This window comes from Toxotes jaculatrix, chromosome 12 (genome assembly GCF_017976425.1).
Source record: "Toxotes jaculatrix isolate fToxJac2 chromosome 12, fToxJac2.pri, whole genome shotgun sequence".
NCBI lineage: Eukaryota > Metazoa > Chordata > Actinopteri > Toxotidae > Toxotes > Toxotes jaculatrix.
In genome coordinates, this window is record NC_054405.1 from 16,675,899 (window position 1) to 16,694,406 (window position 18,508).

An 18,508-nucleotide genomic window follows, 5' to 3' on the forward strand; every position below is an offset into this window, starting at 1 on the left:
GCCCACAGCTGAGGAGTGTTTCCAATCAACTGAACATCCCATATTTCAAATCTCCTTTAGTATACGACTATAATAAGTAGTCATCCTTTATATATGAATGTGACATCCCCATTGTCTGCATAATTAATAACACAGGGTCTAGACCAACCAGAGAACAAACCACTACGTGGCTGCTTTTTTCACAGCACATCGAATTTCTGGGGAAAGTTTTTTTTAAGGTTTTAAAGATTTTGATACCGGCCCAATGTTTACCATTTAAACATCTCTGGGTTTCTTGGTGGTTAATTTGAAGAACCCAAAACTGTGACCTCTCTTTTTTTTCCCCCACTGATGAATTTGAGCTTTTACAAATGGCTCTATTTTGTTTGTCTGCTCCGTCATAGTGACCGTTGCTGTTTACTCACACATGACTTCCTGCGCACTTTTCCTGGGAAAACATTACCGCACACTAGGTGTTTATAGGACACTGAAAGCAATGCTTTAATCACCTGGCTATTGGCTGAAAGCGATTGCTTTGGAAAACATGGGTATGACGCTCCCATACACAGCTTTGAATCTGATGTGGGGAATGCGTCAAAAAGGTTGTGTCCTATCATTTCCTTTCTCCAGCAGGAATATGTAAACATTAGTTCAAAACTTGTGGATGACTTATGTCCTCTATCTGAGGGAGAGAAACTCAGCTTTGGGCTTCACTGCGTTGTATGCGTAATTGCATTTCCAGCAATACACGAAGCAGAAAACGCTGGCTGTAAAACAGCATTCTAGGCAGAGAAGGGCCGATGTGGATTTCTCACTCGGTCTCTCTGATTCACCGCTCCTCTACTTGGCTTCAGTTTCCCTCTCTCTGCCGTACTCTCTCTCTCTCTCTCTCTCTCTCTCTCTCTCTCTCTCTCTCTCTCTCTCTCTCTCTCTCTCCATCGTTTCTCTTTTTCCTCTTTCTCATATTTCCCACTATCTTTCGGCCACTCCCTTCTCTTTCAACACTTCTTCTTGTCTTGTCTTTCTGACCACATAACCCAAAACTTTCGTATCCATTTTTAAAACTGTCTTGCTCTGTCTTCCCCCTCCTTCGCCACCACTTCATTTCAGCTCTGTGCACTGGAGCCAAAGGTGCATGCCTACATATCTCTCAGACATGACTTACCCTCCTCCTGTTCAGCAGCAGAGCAATTCACACTGTAATTATTCAGCCAATATACTGAGGGAAGGTCACATACCAGCAGCTAGCCTTGCTCTGCCTGTTCTGATATATGACCCTGCATCCAACCGCTATCTTGTCAGTTTAAATGGGAAATTTAGGAATTTAGGAGGATTGATGAACAGCACGACTGTGTCTGGTGGTTTACTTGTGGTTTTAGAATTTAGAGGAATACTTTTTAGTCAAATGAGGTGGTTAAAAGACCTTATTGGGTGCCTAATGCATGCATATCCATTGCTCAAATTATTCTTATGCTCTCTATTTTGTTAAATAACTTTGTGTACTTGAGGAAAAATTCAAGTTGAATTTGGGAACATTAGAATACAAGTGGTTAAGTGTGGGAGCACTCTTTTTTGTGCTCCTGCAGCTGTAGAGGAGCTCCCCTGGTCTTTGCGCTGAAAACTGCTTTATGTATCCTTAAATAGGTTTACTATTCCTATGTGGACGAGCCACTGAATTCTGAGTCATTCAGCTTGAAATATGGATGGATGGGTTCTACTACAGGCTGAGACGGGGGGCAGGGGGGCTGCTGCATGCTAGAGTGCATACTGTAAAACACAAATACATTGCAGAGAAAGAACAAAAAGGGATTTTCTGTTTGCCTGTCTGTCTTGGAGTGTCTGCCTGTGTGAATCTTTGTTTATCTGAAGGGTCAGATTACTCCAGGAGTGATTTTTATTTCCACTGCATCTGCAGGTCAACTTCATGCTCCAAACCATTAGGGGAGAGAAAGACTGCGTTGTCTGTGGCCCTAAAAGGAGAGAGCTGAAGTACTAGCTGGCAGTTGTCACTTGTAACTGAGGCTGAAACCACAGTGTTCTTCATCTGAGAAGACGGGGTTCAGAGGTTGCCAGATTCGCTCTGCACTTTCCAGTGCTCTGGCAACCCAAAGCAACCATCTAATAGAAATGTGGGAAGCGACTGACATTTCAGTTTTTCCTTGGTTATCCCCCATCTCCTCCCTCCCTCTCTGTCATTAACTGTTTACAGGGATGATTTCCATTCTGCTATGCTCACAGAAAAATGTTGCTCCTGTCTTCCGCTTAAGGTCAAATCATCCATCCTCAGATACTAGGTCTAAAAATGATGCACCAGTCTGATGAGTGGAAGATAATTTTTCACTTCATGAAGTGGTAAAATGCGCAATATCGACCTTTGAGGTCCATTTGAAAAGGTCACTGTCTGACTCACTGTATGCACAGGCCTCATTGACTTTGACGGTGCTCTATAGGAACAGCGAGTCGATCATTTAAACTGTCGTAAACCTGTCATCTATCCCTGTGACTCTACTGTGCCAAGCTGAATAGACCCGCTTGAAATAGAAACAATATGTGTTCCTGGAGCAGAGGCAGTAAATGACCTTGTCGTAAAAATCAGTCAAGTTTTTCAACTCAATTCACTTAATGAGCCTCAGAGCAAAAACCATAAGCAGCCTCTGCTGAGGGTCAGAGCGGTGATGACTGATTAGCAAGTGACTAATGTTCAAACATTTCCTGATATCCAATTATTCTGAACATCATAATTCCCATCAGTCATCCGGGGTGGAAAATGGGCTGAACAGCATCTTCTTGAGTCTCTAGCCTCAAGCAGAGATGATGAGGGGAGGCTTCTGAGCTCTGGTAAGCTCAGTTTTTTTTTGTTTTATAAAACTCCACACCCCCATATTGTTTTCATTTTCAAAACTGTAGTCTTTAGACCCAACCACATGACATCACTTGAGGCGGTTTATCAGACTTCACATAGCTCTGTACAGATGTTTTCACATGTGCAGCAGTACTGCCCCAAGACCTATAAACAGACTTTGATGTGTACAATCAGTAGAATTCCCTTTTAAAACAACTATAACTAATTAGTTTAGGTTAGGCAAAGATCTTGATCTCGATAAAGAAACCAACACTGACCACAGACCAGCGTCTCAGATGTAAAAGCCAGATACTTTGTGCACCTGACGATCCTTCCTGATCTCCTCCGTAAGTGGGTTTGTGGTGCTACAGCTACAATCATGCATAACCACAAGAGGTCACGTATCGTGAAAATGTAAACAGACTGAAGGTCACTTTAAAGGTTTGACCAATGACGGGTGTTGTTTTTCTTGTTTTCATACCTGCTGATGCTGAGTGTGAGCTGCTGAGTGCAGGTTTTGATCTTGTTCTGAGCCTCCATGTGTGTCATGTTCTCTGTGCTGTCGCCATTGATAGCCAGGATGGTGTCGCCTGGACACAGGTCGCCTTGGGCCGCCTTGCTTCCGGCTGTTACCTGAAGATGAAATTCACACACACATACCGATCCAAGCACACCCAAGAAAAGAAAAGAAGACAAAAGAAAGAGCTGTTATAAGTGGTGTCAAAGTGTGAGTGAGAAAGAACGACAAAAGTAAAGGGGAAAAAAAAGAGTATTAGTGTGGCAGTGTCAAAACAGAGGCCAAATTCAACAAAAGCAGCTCGCTTTTGATTTATGTGATATTGCCTTGGGCAGCGCTCTCGGTTTACATTTTCAAAAGCCAGTAACAATGGCACTGAGAAGTGAGAAGCCACTCAGGGTTTTGAAGGTGGTGAAATATTTAGAAAGAAGTGGAACACTGTTATACACATGGCCTTTTGAAACTCAATAAAATTCAATAAAAATTATATGTGTGTGTGTGTGTCACAACTACATCAGACTAAACCCTCAGTGAATGATCTCAAGCCCAGGAGTAAGTTACATTAACAGAGTCTGCAGATGAACCTTGAACCTTAACAACTGTCTCTGTGTAATGTTAGATTCATTTGCAAGCATCTGCTCAATATATTCCTCTAGCTTTTTTTTTTTGAATTTGTCACTTGGTCTGTTTTGGTCCTGTAAAACATATGTCCACATCGCTTTAATTTTGAAGATTATCTTTCAGCCGCAGTGAGCAGGTTCCTCTCTGTGATCCTTCATTCCAGAAACATGCTGGTCTGTGGACATTTGAGCCCCACAGGGAGACAGAGGGGGAGAGCGGGAGTCCCAGTGGGTATGTTTCACCTTCACAGACACACTAAGTAACATATGATAACAATTTTCCATTATTACACACACACACACTTCCACACACATGTCCCTGCTATTTCTAGGCCTGCCTCTGACTGGTCGCATTGTTTTGGCAAACATTAATAAGAAGAAACTACCAATCAAATCCTTCATCATCAAAACAAGACATCCACAGTAAAATGGTCACTATCATATGGCAGCAAGCTGCAGAGGAAAAAGCTCTTTACAAGCAATGAAACAAAAATGTAATGAAATGTGAACAATTGTCATCATGTCTCCGGTCTTCTTTGCACGATCCATGTGCTATCAAGCCGTGACATGTATGACTATTGTATTTTTCCAACCATTAAATGTGAGGATTTTCTGCAGCTGGATTCAATTCCTATAGTGACACTGTTTTCGGAGGAATTTAAAGCATTAATCTGTGACGTTTTCGCCTAAATAACAGCAGGATTTGCTACTCTCTCCAGAGATGAAAAAGCATAATAGAGATTCAATCAGTATTAATTTACTGGTCTAAACACGCTGCCAACTGTTAATTTTGTATAAATAGAAGAGGATCTTTTGTAATGAGCACAAATAACTATAACTGAAGATGCAAATTAAAGAGCACCACCTAGATATGCGGCTAACGATAATTTTTATTATTTCATTTTCATGATTAATCAATTGTTTTGTTGATATAATGTTAGAAAATGGCTTAACATTTCCATTACAGTTTCCAAGAACCTATGGTGGCGTCTTCAAATTGTTTGTTTTGTCCAACCAGTAGTCCAGCACCCACAGAAGAAGTTCAAACATGAACCAGGTTGGAATTCAGACTCCAGCACTTTGTCATGACTGAGAGCTAAAACGCTAAAATGACTACGTGTATCTATAAATACCTAGGGGACACAAGATTTAGGACGACTTTCCTGTTAATGAACCCCTTGTATGTCAAGTGTGGGTCATTAATCTTTGTCCTGTCGTCTAAGTTTTTAAGTGGCTACCTCTCCTTGAGCTCATTCATCTCCATACCAGAGGGCTCACTAACTGACCCCACAATGTCTCGTAATACCCATTACCTTGACAGCTGCACATTAAGATGTATTGTGTTTGGATCAGTGATACCTTATGCTGAAATAACACTTACCTCACTAACAGATATTAATAATCTAATCCAAGACAACTTTGGATATGATGGAATAATGAACATAAGAGAGAGGAGCTGCTTGCGCGTGAGGAACAGACCCACAAACTGGGAGGAGCGTTTTAAGAGCAAAGGCACACAAGTTCACGCTCCATGAAGCACTAACAGCTAAGTCGTGTGGTTCAGATGTGGAATTCCTAATTTACAGCTTCTGACCGCCCCAGTCGGTCCCTGACTCAGTTCCGGTAAGCTCAGAGGTCAGCAGCACTGTGAGAAATGTGTGCGTGAGTTGTGTGTGTGTGAGTCGAAGGGAAAGGAAAAGCCATCGAAAATCACTTTATTCTTCACATATTTTTGCAGAAATCTGACATAACTGAGTATAATCTCAGAGAAATAGATTAAAGATCAAGACTTTTAAAGGAGAAAAAGCAAGAAGGAAAAGCCTGTTTTTTAGGGGATATGAGAACTGTGACAGATGCTTGTTTGTAAGTGCATCTGTTGATAGACACTAACTAGAGGTTATACTTTACCTACGTCATTTAGCACAACCTCTGTGGCGAGAATGCCTTTTAAATGTTTGTGTGTCTGTGTCTTGGGTTTGTGCCTGGGCTGTGTCGTAGTGGACTGAACCCCCCAGCGCACACTAAGTGAGTAATAAGACTTCAGGGTCAGGCCATGAATAGTAGCGCATGAATCACGTACACACAAACACACACACAGCGGTATGCCAAGTGCCACAATGGCATGACTGAGGTCGTCACCAGAGGACAAACATTCCCGAAACGTAAGGAGGGTGCATGTTATATGGTTCAGACGTATATCATCATAATTTGCTATATTTACACTGCGGATGTAGTGATGTAATAATGATTTCAAACTATGGAGCTTTCAAGATGAATGTAATTTTCTAATTACTCCACTCTCCCAGACAAGGAGCTTTGAAGCCTAAACCTAACTATTTTTGTCTTCTCACTCACATGAAACCACTGGTAGTAACAAAAGCTAAGAGATCAGCTTCCACTTGCTCCATTTGTTGGCAGGAAAAAGACAAAATTTACTCAAAAATGAGATGTGGCACTTTTCTGAAAACTAACAGGGCATGTGAACGCAGATAATAAAGTGTTATCTTGGATTAGGCAGTGGATGGAATTAGAGTTATTGTGAACGATCACAAGTGGTTTCTAGGGGCAGAAAAGACAATAAATTGAATAAAATTATCCAGCTTTGCTAAAAGTAGTAACTTAGTGTCATATGGTATGAATTTGATCCCATTTTCACCCAGTAAACCTACTTTCTGTTCCAGGATTTTAGGCGATAATCTCATAAAAAGCCTGTGAAATTCTGAAGGGACCTTCAAATTGTATAAATTGCATTCATAGTTGATATCTTATAACTATAACTGCTCAGATAATCTGATTTTCTTTCATTTATTTAACATCAACTGCTTTTGCTGCTGACAGATGAATTACACCACATGATGTGCTTGGAAGAATCTGCTTGAGAGACTGTTAAGACTGGCAATCGCTCTAACAATATAAAAAGTATGTTAAAAAAAGTATGTGGCATTATGTCGATTGCACAAGCAGCCATCATAGATCTGAGGCAACACTGACGGTGCAGAGAGCAACGTCACCGGTTGTTGGGCAATCTAAACAGTCACATCACAAACAGTGACACCGTTCATTGCTAACAGATGGAGCGGTTAGCAAATGACAGCGCCATGTCACATAGAGTCATCGTGTGGCACGCTGAGGCCTGATGAGTGTGTGCTGGAGTGTGGTTTCACTGTGGGAATGTCTCTCTGTGTGTTTGAGTGTGACACAGACAGAGGCAGAGAACGCAGGTGGACTGTACACGTGTACTGTGTGTAATAAAGCTGCATCTGCACTTGATGTGGATGGTCCGTTGAGGCCGACATCAGTCTCAGGGCAAAGTTTTCTGTCATGTCATCATTGTTTATGTCTGTGTGTACTGTCTCTGTGTTTTATCTACAGTGAGAGAACCATGACATTTAAAGTGATCTTCTTGGTTCTCTCGTTTTAGGAGCAGCTTCTGTTCTGCATGTTAAGGAAAATTTAGATTTGCGCACAAACTTTAATATTAGATCAATAGAAATTCCTGTAGTTGTAGAATTAGTCAGCACTGACTTAATTCAGTGGAATCACTTTCTGTCTCTCTCTTCAGGATATGGACCGACAAACATACAGCCTTCTGTAAGCACTGTATACTGTATGATTTATAGTAGAGGTCAGAGAGCAAGTTTGCATGTCTGATATCTAGATGTTTAGGTTAAAACTGGTCTAAATTTGACTGAAAATTAAAGGTTTTAGAGGGTTAGGTTATAATACTGTTGTTTTCCCCAACTTTTCCCTGACTATATTATAATGTATAGTTTGGAACAGACTCACATTGAAATATAGCCATTTAAATACTACCTAAACAACAGCTATGTGTGACGGATACATCTAAAGAAACATCTAAATGCCTCCTGACCTGTAAATCACCAAATCAGCAGTTTGGGGTTGGTTATTTCTAAGCTTTATGACAGAAGAACCTGTCATTTTAAATGTTTTTCCTCATGTTTGAATTCCACAGAGACACTTTCTGCTGGGTGGGGGCGCTGAGTCGCACGTCTCCACGACACAGGGAATAATTCCTGGCAATATGTCAGACGCCTTTGTTTGCTTGTTGGCCCTGTGATAGGAACCATGGTTATGACCTTGGTGACGCTTTGGAGAGACATTACATAGCCTGGGGGTGTGAGGTTCTGACTGGTGTGTGATTATCACACTCAAACAAAGAGACTGAATCTGCCAAGACCAATAAGCAACACTGTTGCTTATGATTAAACATGTGAGGTTAGGCTTTAATGAGAATACAAGGAACAGGGAGAGTCGCTTAAACTTAATGGCAGTCTGTAATGCATTTGTGTAAAATGTACAATCACCATGGCATTACTCACCAATATTACTCATCAACAAGAGTGTAGAAACACTTGTAAATCTGATTCATAATGAGATTATTAATCATTCTGACTGGGTTTTGCTCTTAGGATCAGCTTTCCCTGAAGGGTTTCCCATACTTTTCTCTCACCATGTGATGCTCCAAAATGTTGCGCATGATCATAGTGGCATGATGAGAATCGTGTTTTAGGTACTTGCCAATCTTTGCGGCAAACGCATCGAAACAAAAACACGCTTGTGGTGATACAAGTTGACTAAGATAAGGAAAAGATGAGAAGTCAGGAGTAATTGCACATAACTCAAACCTTACTTCATGACCTGAGAGAAGATCTAGAGCTGAACTGCAGCCTGCTTTATTAAATGTAATAAATATACAAGCAGCAAGAAGTTTTCATTATGGCCTCTTATTAAAGCAGGAAATGCTCAGCGACAACCCAAGGACTCGCTTTGTTCCCCCCTGCCTAACTGTTTCAGGAACTGCACAGCTTCGCTGACAACAGGAAATTCTTCGAGAGTACCATCTGTTATCTTTTGTTCAGTTTGTGGTGGAGATGCAGCTCGTAGCATCCATAATTCTAGCCTGGAGAAAAGAGCTGCCAGAGAGCAGCCTAAAGCTGACTATAACAACCAGCGGTGTCAGAGAAACAACCAGTGTGGCTTTCGGTCACATGCTCTGTCTCTGGTATGCAGCAGAGAGCTAGACAGATGTACACCGAGAGATTAAAGGGTACCAAGGACGCTGACTTCATCTAATGTGTAACTGCTAATACACAAGCCCTTTCTCTTAACTCTATTAAATTCCAGAAATTCCATAACCAGAAGGAAATGCTGATAAGTGGGAGCTTACAGGTAGAGTATGCCTGACGACAAGGAATGTGCAGATACGACATGACTCTGACTTTCTCTTTCTCTCTGTCTCATTTCTACCTTAAAAGATAGGTTCACAATATTTGAAGGTTGTCTTTAAACAGTAGTCACATCTTTCATGTTTGGACTGTTTGGACAACACAATCATTCCGAAGACACCATGTTGGAATTTGGGAAACTGGGATGGACACGGTTTATTCAAATAAGCAAAAAACAATCCACAAACTACAAATACAGTTTCAAGAACCTGTGCAAAACAAAACCTCTAAATGCATTTTGAATTGTCTGAAATCTGCTCTGACACACTCTTTGACACACACTTATCTGTAAATTCCTGTTCAGTGCACGACTGTTTGCCAGTTGGCAGGACTGACGAGCGTCCTGCGTCACCTTCTGCATAGACACTGGTTTACAAAAGGGCTTATACCTCTGCTGCCATATTCAACGTATCCCCTCTAAATGCTTCTGCAGTTACACAAGTGATTTTATACATTTCTGTATCTGCCACTCATTCTCTCTCTCACACACACACACACACACACACACACACACACACACACACACACACACACACACACACACACACACAGGGCAAATGTTTCCAGAGTCAAGGAGACACACCATTAACTGGCTGGAGTCCTAATGGACTGGCAGGGGACTAATGAGCTTATCCTGGGAATCCTGGGACATTATCACCTTAAGCAAAGAACCAGCTGCTGCCATCAGAGCTTGTTTTCTGGTATTTACAACTTTCACTGTCTCCAAGTGCAGGTGTTTCATGGCATTCACTTTTACACATGCAGAAAGACAAGGAGGAAGAAGGGAGGAGATCTGTCAGTCATAAAAGGTTAGAGGTATGATTGGAGGGATTGCGTAAAATTCTGTAAAACTCAAACGCAACAAAGCTTTTAGGTCTTAGATCTTAAGGCTTCTCTTTTCTTGTATTGACCAGGTTTTTAGAGAGTGAACACCGCAGACTGCTGTGTTACACCCTTCAGAATGCTCTGGCTTGTACGAACCTCACATGATACAAAAATGCCCCCCAAAGAGGCATTTTGGATCCTGTAAGACATAAAGTATCCTGCTCTGGATCACTCTCACAAATACAATCTTCATCCCCCTCCATGCATCTCTTTCTGTGTCACCATTCAACACACCGTAATTGCCGTCTTGGGCATGCACTACACAGCAAGAATCCAACAAGCATATGATGAATTAGTGAGTTTAGGAGATACTCCAGTACATCAGCAGCGATGAATCACATCGTGCTTCAAACTCAGAATGCGACCAGCTCCCACGAGGTGAGGCCAGAGGATTCCTTTCTCATCGCTTGCAATTGTTGATCAGAATATAAGACACCAGGATAAAACAATTACCAATAAAAACACATTTTGTGTTGTCAGCTGATGTTTCAGAGCATGTGACGTCAATTGGACACTGAACTGCTCTGTAACGGCTGGTAGAAAGCAAAAACAAAAAAAAAAAAAAGTCTTCAAGAGGTAGTGTAATGCTGGGACTGCTGCCAAAAGACTGTGTGTATTTATGCCTCTGACATTACATATTTTGCTAAATATGCTTGCATCTCAACAGCTGCTTCCTTCTCTAATTTTCAAGCCAAGATTTTGGAATTAGTCAAAACTCCCTTATTTATTCTTGCAAATAGCTTTTCCATGTGAGCGCTGGTTTTTATTGCCACCTTTGCTATGTAACTGTCAGCAAAGCGAAACCTGTAATTAATTTCACTTATGCCATCACTGAATTACGCAATGTTCACAATGCAAAAGACTTCCCTGTGCATGCCATGGTTTTCATATTGGCAGCCATGCAAATATGCACAGATTAAACTGGTGGGAAGTGTGAACTCTTTTTTAAACTTAGCACCATATTCTTTATTTATTATTCTTTAGTTGATTATTTGACTATTTTTATATTTTTTTCTCAAGTGCACCGTGTGGAATGCTCCAATTCCGTTGTGCAGTCTACGTGTACAATGACAGTGAAGATGATTCTATTCTATTCTAAATTGTGAGACTGGTTATATTGAAACCACAACTTGCCTGTTGCACAAATTACTACAGAAGTTAGGAAGGTAAGCATCACAAACCCTGAGGTGGCCTGAAACTGCACAAGGCAACATCTGGACTTTGAAGTAAGCATTAAACGCACAAGAGCTGAGGCCAAAGTGTAGATTTTCCTGTTTTCTTCCAAATTAATTCTGGTGTTGGGCAAAGTCTCTGCTGGAAACTTTCATCCACACACATAGATACTAACTGATACATGAGGATCAAGCATACAGTGTGTGATCTGTCCAATAATATTTGAACCCCTAGCACAATAAGACATTTAGGTACAAGGACTGTGGTGTGTACTGACGTATTGATACCACTGATGTCAGGTACCTTTCACTGCGATTTGGAGAAGCGAAGGCACAAAGTTCGAAAGTGTGTCTACAAGCCTGCAGATATACAACTGTCAAGGCTTTGCACACACAGTGAGTCAAAGTCTACCCATTGCATCACAACTCTTTTATAAGGATATAGCAGGCAGGTTTCAAAACAGAGAACACTTCAGGTGACCTTCAGAGGTCCGTCTGCTTCTCTAAGAGTCGTTAATCGTCCGCCGTAAATCTAAAAATTACACCTCTAGTTCGAAGTGCTAGGCCCTGTAGTTAAAGGGTCGGTTTGGGGCTAGTGATACAGCTGAGCACAACACCTGGAATCCCTCAGCGGCACCAATGAGCTCTGATGAAAAACAAATGTCAGCACTCCCACCCTCCCGTCCCCCTTCTGCAAGCCCTGCAGCAGGACCGGGCTGTGTTTACCCTGGCTGGGATAAACTATAGGCTACTGCCAGATCCACTGCCAGCACACTGACTCTTGACCCATATTCTGAGGGTCAGGAAAGTTCATGAAGGTTTGAGAATAGCACTACCACTACTTCAACAACAAATATTCTCAACAGCGTTAACAATGATTAAAGAACACATGCAACAATATAGTGACAGTAATAATAATGCAATTTCCAGATTTAGCAGCAGTTTAAGAAGCCCTACAGTCTGCTTCGCTGCAATCTGGAGCCACTTACTGACAGGTGGTCAAAATCTGGAAAAAATTACTTTAAATTATATTATTTATACCCTAAGCATCAATTTCAATTACTCAAATTCTACTTCAAAATTAAGAATAAACTCCAGTTTGATTTTTTTTTTTTATTCAAATGATGAAAAACTCTTAAATATGCTCTCAAAATATCTTTTATAAATATAATTTGTTTTTTTTTTCCCCCCATTCTATTCTATTGACGCTGATGATATTCAGAAAACTTTACATTACAGTGACTCACTAAATTGCACTGGCAGCTTCAGCTGCCAGGAATTAGACGCCACCATCTGTCAGCTTTTAGAGTAAAGCTCCTGTTCATACACTTAAAATTACTGCTGTTCGGGCTAACGGACCTTGGCGACCTCTCATTTAAGACTAATTCATTGGACAGGTTGACTCATCTCCAGCTTTCCGAATCACCTAGTGTAAGCGGTCTGTCACTGAAATGGTTGTAATCAGGGGGATCATTCAAATTTTCGTACGCAGAATTAAGGAAATCTAAACTTTATTGACAAGTTGCGGTGCTGATGAGTCCCTCAGGCGACGCGTCCTTTTGCGCACGGCTCAATGAATGGAAGCACATCGAGACAAACAGACAGCGAGGTTACTACCTACCCTGGAGATGGTTAAGGGTGTGCTGAAATCCCGTCCTCCCACCAGTCGAAAACCCCAAGGAGAGGGTCCTTTTAATGTCACGGTCTGGGGCATGTTTGGCATAGAGACTGCGAGAGGGAAACAGACAGATGACAGGCAGGCTGAGGAGGGAAATGTCCGACGGTTCCTTGAATATACTGAGTAAAAAACAAAGACAACGTGATCTAGCCTGAGTCCTCTGCCTAGCTGCTAGGCAACGCTGTCCCGACTGTGAAAACTTTCCTCCCCGCTTGATTCAAGTTTAAGTAACGAAGCCGCCTGTGACGTGGGATGACGGGCTGTCCTGCCCCCCTTCACCCGGTCTGTGCGGGAGTGGGAGGGGACGGAGCTGCCGCAGTCACGATGATCAGCTCTTTTTTGTTCAGCACTACAAGTATAAATGCAACTGGACTCAGCACACTGCATATTCCATCATCATTTGAATAGATGGGTGCTGTGTGTGTTTTCTATTTATTCTCCTTCTCTCTTCATTCATTCATTCATTCATTTTCTTCCAACTTTCAACCTGTTGCTCTCCCAGCAATGAACACAGGGGTAAGTTTTGATCCATCACCGACTTTCATGGGTAATTTGGGTAATTAACCAACCAACTGTTAAGAGCCTGTTTTGTAACTTAGATTTTCTTTAATTGGATAAGGCATTTAAACAGCTAAAGAGTTTATCTTCTAAATGATAATAATGATAATAACAGATTTGCTGTAATCTTCAGCAGCATCAGAAAACATAGATTTAATTGTTTTCAATCAGACTGCATGTTAAAAGACCTATATGTTAAAAATTGACATATTTTCCTGTTGCTAACTAGCACTAAAGACAAACAACCGCTGAGACCGATGGGAAAGCCATTAGTTTTGCAGATATTTGGTCGTAAACCAGAGTACTGGACAAATAAAAAATTTAACCTGATGAAGGTGCTGGAGGAAAAGTCAGGGGATCACCAAAGCTATTGCAGTTCATTCTGTGGGAGACATGAGTGTTTGTAGCCTACTAAATTTCATGGCCATCCAGCCAACAGTTGCTGAGACATTTCACAAAAAAAAGACCCCAAAAGACCATTGTTGCCATCCACAGAGCCACTGGCAGCGTGACTAAAAAGAAATGAAAACATAGACGGGGGCTCACAAACTATGCTGGCCTTTAGGTCCCTGGGGGATAATCTGGGCATCCACTTAAAACTAAGGCCCGTCAATAACTCACTGATCAGGGTCTTAACCAAAAAACCATAAGGCCTGAAGTTCATCTTCAACAATGAAGATGTTGTGCTGAATTTTGGATGCCTCACTGGCAGAAAAAAACCTCTCCCATTTGTCAGTGGATATCCCAGTATCCTCTCTGCCCCACTTCTTCATTCTTTAATTTCCCCAGCCAATTACAGAGTGAGTCGCTGAGCTAGAGTAGAATTTTTCAACTGCAGAGGGGATGATCTCATAGACATTCCTGGGCATCTGTCTTTCAGACAACTACAGGCATGAGGGGCTCTGTCTGAAGATCTGACTCAGTTTGAGTCAGACGCTTACCCATCCCAGACTTCCGCGTCTGAAAAAGTGGCACTGATGTCAAAGAGACTGGTTCTAAACATCAGGTTTTGCCATCCTTGCATCATGAGCGACGCAGTTGTCTTGTATAAACTTTGCACAATGGACTGCTGTGATGCAACAGCTGAAAATTGATGTACACAGTAATGATCCAGGATGTGAGATTGCTTTAACAAAACAAACAGGAGAGAGAATGTGAGTCAGATGATGTCCCTCCAAAGTTACTGAGGTGAAATCACAGTACACAAACTCACAAATCTCTTCTCAGGACTTTGGACTCAGACAAACTCAAAATATCTAACAAATAATCAATCATATGCTGAACCTATTAATTTTCAATTGTTAGACATACTGCTGGAAAATAAGTACTTTCCTGTACCATAATCCCCCGATCAGAATTTCTCATCAAACGTTCAGGAAAATGTTTAAGAGTTAAAAACATGTTCATATAGTAGTTTGTATAGACATGTAAACAAAGCCAATAATCATATTTCAGCAAGTGTCACCAAGAAATATTTACAGACTGCTCCTTTACTTGTTAGACCAAGAGTACATCAAAGGATGACTAACCAGGGAACAAGCGGGATGAGAGGGTTGTAGTCTGCACGGAAGATTTACTGAGCAGATGAACAGGCTGACATTTCGGATATGTATCTTCTTCAAAGCCTTCTGCTAATAAATCTGAGTCAAACTACAGAGAGCTCTCATCTCTCTGTTCTTTTCCCCTGGACAGTCATCATTCGACATACCCTTGGCAGCATCTAAGAAGTCCTTTTAAATGCCTACAAATCTATTTACTGTCTGATTTTGCCCCTGTGTTACGTAGCCAAGAAGAACCTGAGGGAAGCAGGTGAGACAAGCAGTGTTGTAATCATGAGCTGTCCGCCTCCGTCTGGTTTATCTCTGCTGTCGGGGAGAATGATGTCATCTAAGCTGCTGCACAAATGTTGATTCCTCAGCTTCTTCACCGGTAGTAAATAGTCTGATAATTATTACTGTTGTCAAACAATACCCAATAATATCCAATAAACTTATTCCCATGAGATGAGCTAGAATTTTACTGACAGAATTTTTTGGCTCAAAGGCCCTTAAAACTTTAAAACTTTCAGTGTTGTGCCAATGTTTTTCCTTTTCCTAATTGGTGCACACACTACATAAAAAGAATATAAAATATGTATTGTGTTAATGACAGCTGAAAACCTAAAGGATTTACAAGGCAAAGATCTGAGTTAAAAGCACTAAATATGTCATTGAAAAAGCTCTGATAAACCCACTGTATGTCACCTGCACAGCACCAAACAACAACAATTAGCGACTAGCTGGTTAGCACAGGAGAGAATTTAGCGGCTAAAGAGCCAGATGGTTTCTTCCGAGGACCAAAAAAGAGCCAACACAAGAGAGAAACATAGATTTAGATCTGCTGCAGGCAAATCTAGCAGCAAATATAGCTCCTGATTGGCAACATATTTGCAGCATTAACAGAAAAAACTTAGCTTCCTTACTCTGTTTTCCACAGAGCCAGTTGGTGGCTCTATGTCCCTTGCACTGAAAATGGTTAATTCTTCGGAATGACGCAGCCGGGAAACAGTGGTGCCAGTTAACAGTGCTGTGCCTGGAGCGCCCCATGGGGAAGAAAATTGTTGTAGGGAAATCATGAAGCTTAATTTATGTGGTTGCAATATTGCTGAGTCAGAAATGAAAAACAGATGATTTCATAGCGTAAGACCACCGCAGGCCCAAAGCTATCTCATAAGAATGCTGAAGACTTACACATGTGCCATTAGCAAGTTGATGTGATTATAAATAATTGATGGAGAAGAGAACAGTTGATACTGGAGGAAATACAAATCTTTATCTGAAGAGTATGTGTCCACTTCTTTCACATGTACTCCTAAATCTGAACATTAAACGTTCCAGTCAAGCTGGATGAAGTACTATGGTTAAAAAGCTTCTGAATGCTCGCTAAATGTCAGACTGGAAGTAAGAATAAAGGTACTCAAATTTATTCATTTCACATATCAGACCAACGTAACTGCTGCATAAAAGCTGTGATCTTAGTTTGCCAAGCTGGTTAGAGAACTGTTAAAAGAACAAAAGTCGACTTTTACACGGCTATCCATCTTTGGACACTTAGATGAACGGCTGTTTCCTGGCCACACACACGGGCACACACACACACACACTGACCAGATGCTAGCAATCAATATTTAATATAGTGCTGCAGTTACTGTTGTTGGAATAACAAACAGATGTGAATGGATCTTCAAGTGCAGTCCATCAATATGAGATATAATTGAACAAGGATAAAATATTCACTCACTTTTGAGACAATGCTCTGACATGGAATATGACATTGTATTTTATGAACTGTTTGTTACCATATGCTTTGATGCCTGAATGTAAAGTAATTTACATGTAAAATACAAGTAATTGATTTGAATTGGCTGAATTAGCACTTATTGCACATGCATGTACCCATAGTTTAACTGTCAGTGTGTCGCTGTTCTTGCAAAGCAGATGTCAACAGACTGAAAAGTTGTCATAGCTGCAGCTTGAGTGTTAGTAGGGCACAACTGGGTGTCACAAGTAACTGTAAAACAATCAAAGACATATGGAGGAGCAGGAACTAGAGCTGCTTGTTAAACACTTCCTATAACACTCCTGCAGAATAACTTTTTTCCATGCACATGCTTTTCATCAAGAAGCGTGAATACGTACAGTAAGTAGTATGTGGATGTGTGTTCCAGAGTTGTTTGCAAGTGTCTAAAACATGATATTATGTAGTTTTTGCTACACAACACATCTCACCAGGGGCCCAACATTCCTGTGGCAGACCTGTTTACATTATGTATATATTTAACCTTTAAGACATGTTTGTGACTCACCAGTGTGACTTGCAGTCAGTGCAACCACTGACTGCTTGATTTCTTTGTAAAAGAAATATAGAGATACCGACACATTTTCTGTTGCACTGGCTCTATATTTCACTTGATTGTTTTTACAATTAAAACAGTGACTGAAGTTTGATTGCTGACTTTGGCCAGTGTATTTGAACAAAGAATAGTTGCCCTTTTTTATGAGACTGTCCTTAAAAGAAATATGACAGCATCAGTTGTGTCAGCACATGCCCCAAAACAACATATATTTACATTTAAGTGGCAGAGGCTGTCAACTCTTCAAAGTGAGTAGTGTTGTCATAGAGTCACATACAAGAAGTTGGGCTTAAACCCAGGAGGCAGCTTTTTTGTCTCTTGTTTCGTACTGGCAGTTAACACTGGTTCCTTTCAACCATGTCGTTTCCCTACTTTGACCAAGTGGTTATGCTGCAACCATGACAACAAAGGCCACATAACCTTAATGAAGTAGTCATTTTAACCCAAACCATGATTTTTTTTTTCCATAAACCTAACCAAGTAAAATTTTGTGCCTAAACCAAACCTTAACCATAGAGTTGTCACATCATAAAATGGATTTCTTTTTCCAACTGGGATTTGTAATGGTTTTAGGAGGCTTTAGCAAACATTGTTATCTGATCGGGGCGTCAGATCAGTAAAAGCTTCTAGAGGACATGGAGTAGTTATGTATTTTGTCCTTTAATTTGGAGAAACTAAGTCTCTTTATACATGGTCCTCAAACCTAACCTGTACTTACTGACCGATATTCAGTGAGACAATTTGCAGCTCACATTTTGCATCTTAATTCACCTCAAATACATCCTGATTATGTTGTGATTATATTTATATTACTTATATTTTATTTTATCTGCAGGGAGACTTCTGTCTTTTCTCACATTTTTCCTCCTTCCTCCCTTTCTCTCCCTTTCTCACACACACACTGTCTCTTTCTAATCCCTTCTCTCACACAGAGCATCTAATTAAGCTCACCAGAATGAATCATCAAACCATTTCCACCAAACCATCCACTTAAACCTATATGAGCTATAGATAACTCCTCTCCAGTATCACATACAAAAACCCTAAATGACACCATGCCCCCTCATTATACCAGAGTGAGCCAATCAGATGCTGTGACCAAAGATTCAAACCAGTACA

General features: G+C 40.9%; 1 protein-coding gene across 1 annotated transcript in view; it reads right to left on the bottom strand.

Annotated features, from left to right (window-relative positions):
• pdlim4 (PDZ and LIM domain 4) overlaps positions 1 to 13,122 on the bottom strand; it is a 44,502-nt gene extending 31,380 nt beyond the window's left edge. Inside the window, exons 1-2 of the mRNA XM_041051901.1 lie at positions 12,883 to 13,122; positions 3,303 to 3,454 (exon numbers count right to left, since the gene is read on the bottom strand). Coding sequence (XP_040907835.1) covers positions 3,303 to 3,454; positions 12,883 to 12,984 — 254 coding nt within the window. The 5' untranslated portion in view covers positions 12,985 to 13,122. The remainder of the gene's footprint in view (positions 1 to 3,302; positions 3,455 to 12,882) is intronic.
• Positions 13,123 to 18,508: the final 5,386 nt, after the last annotated feature.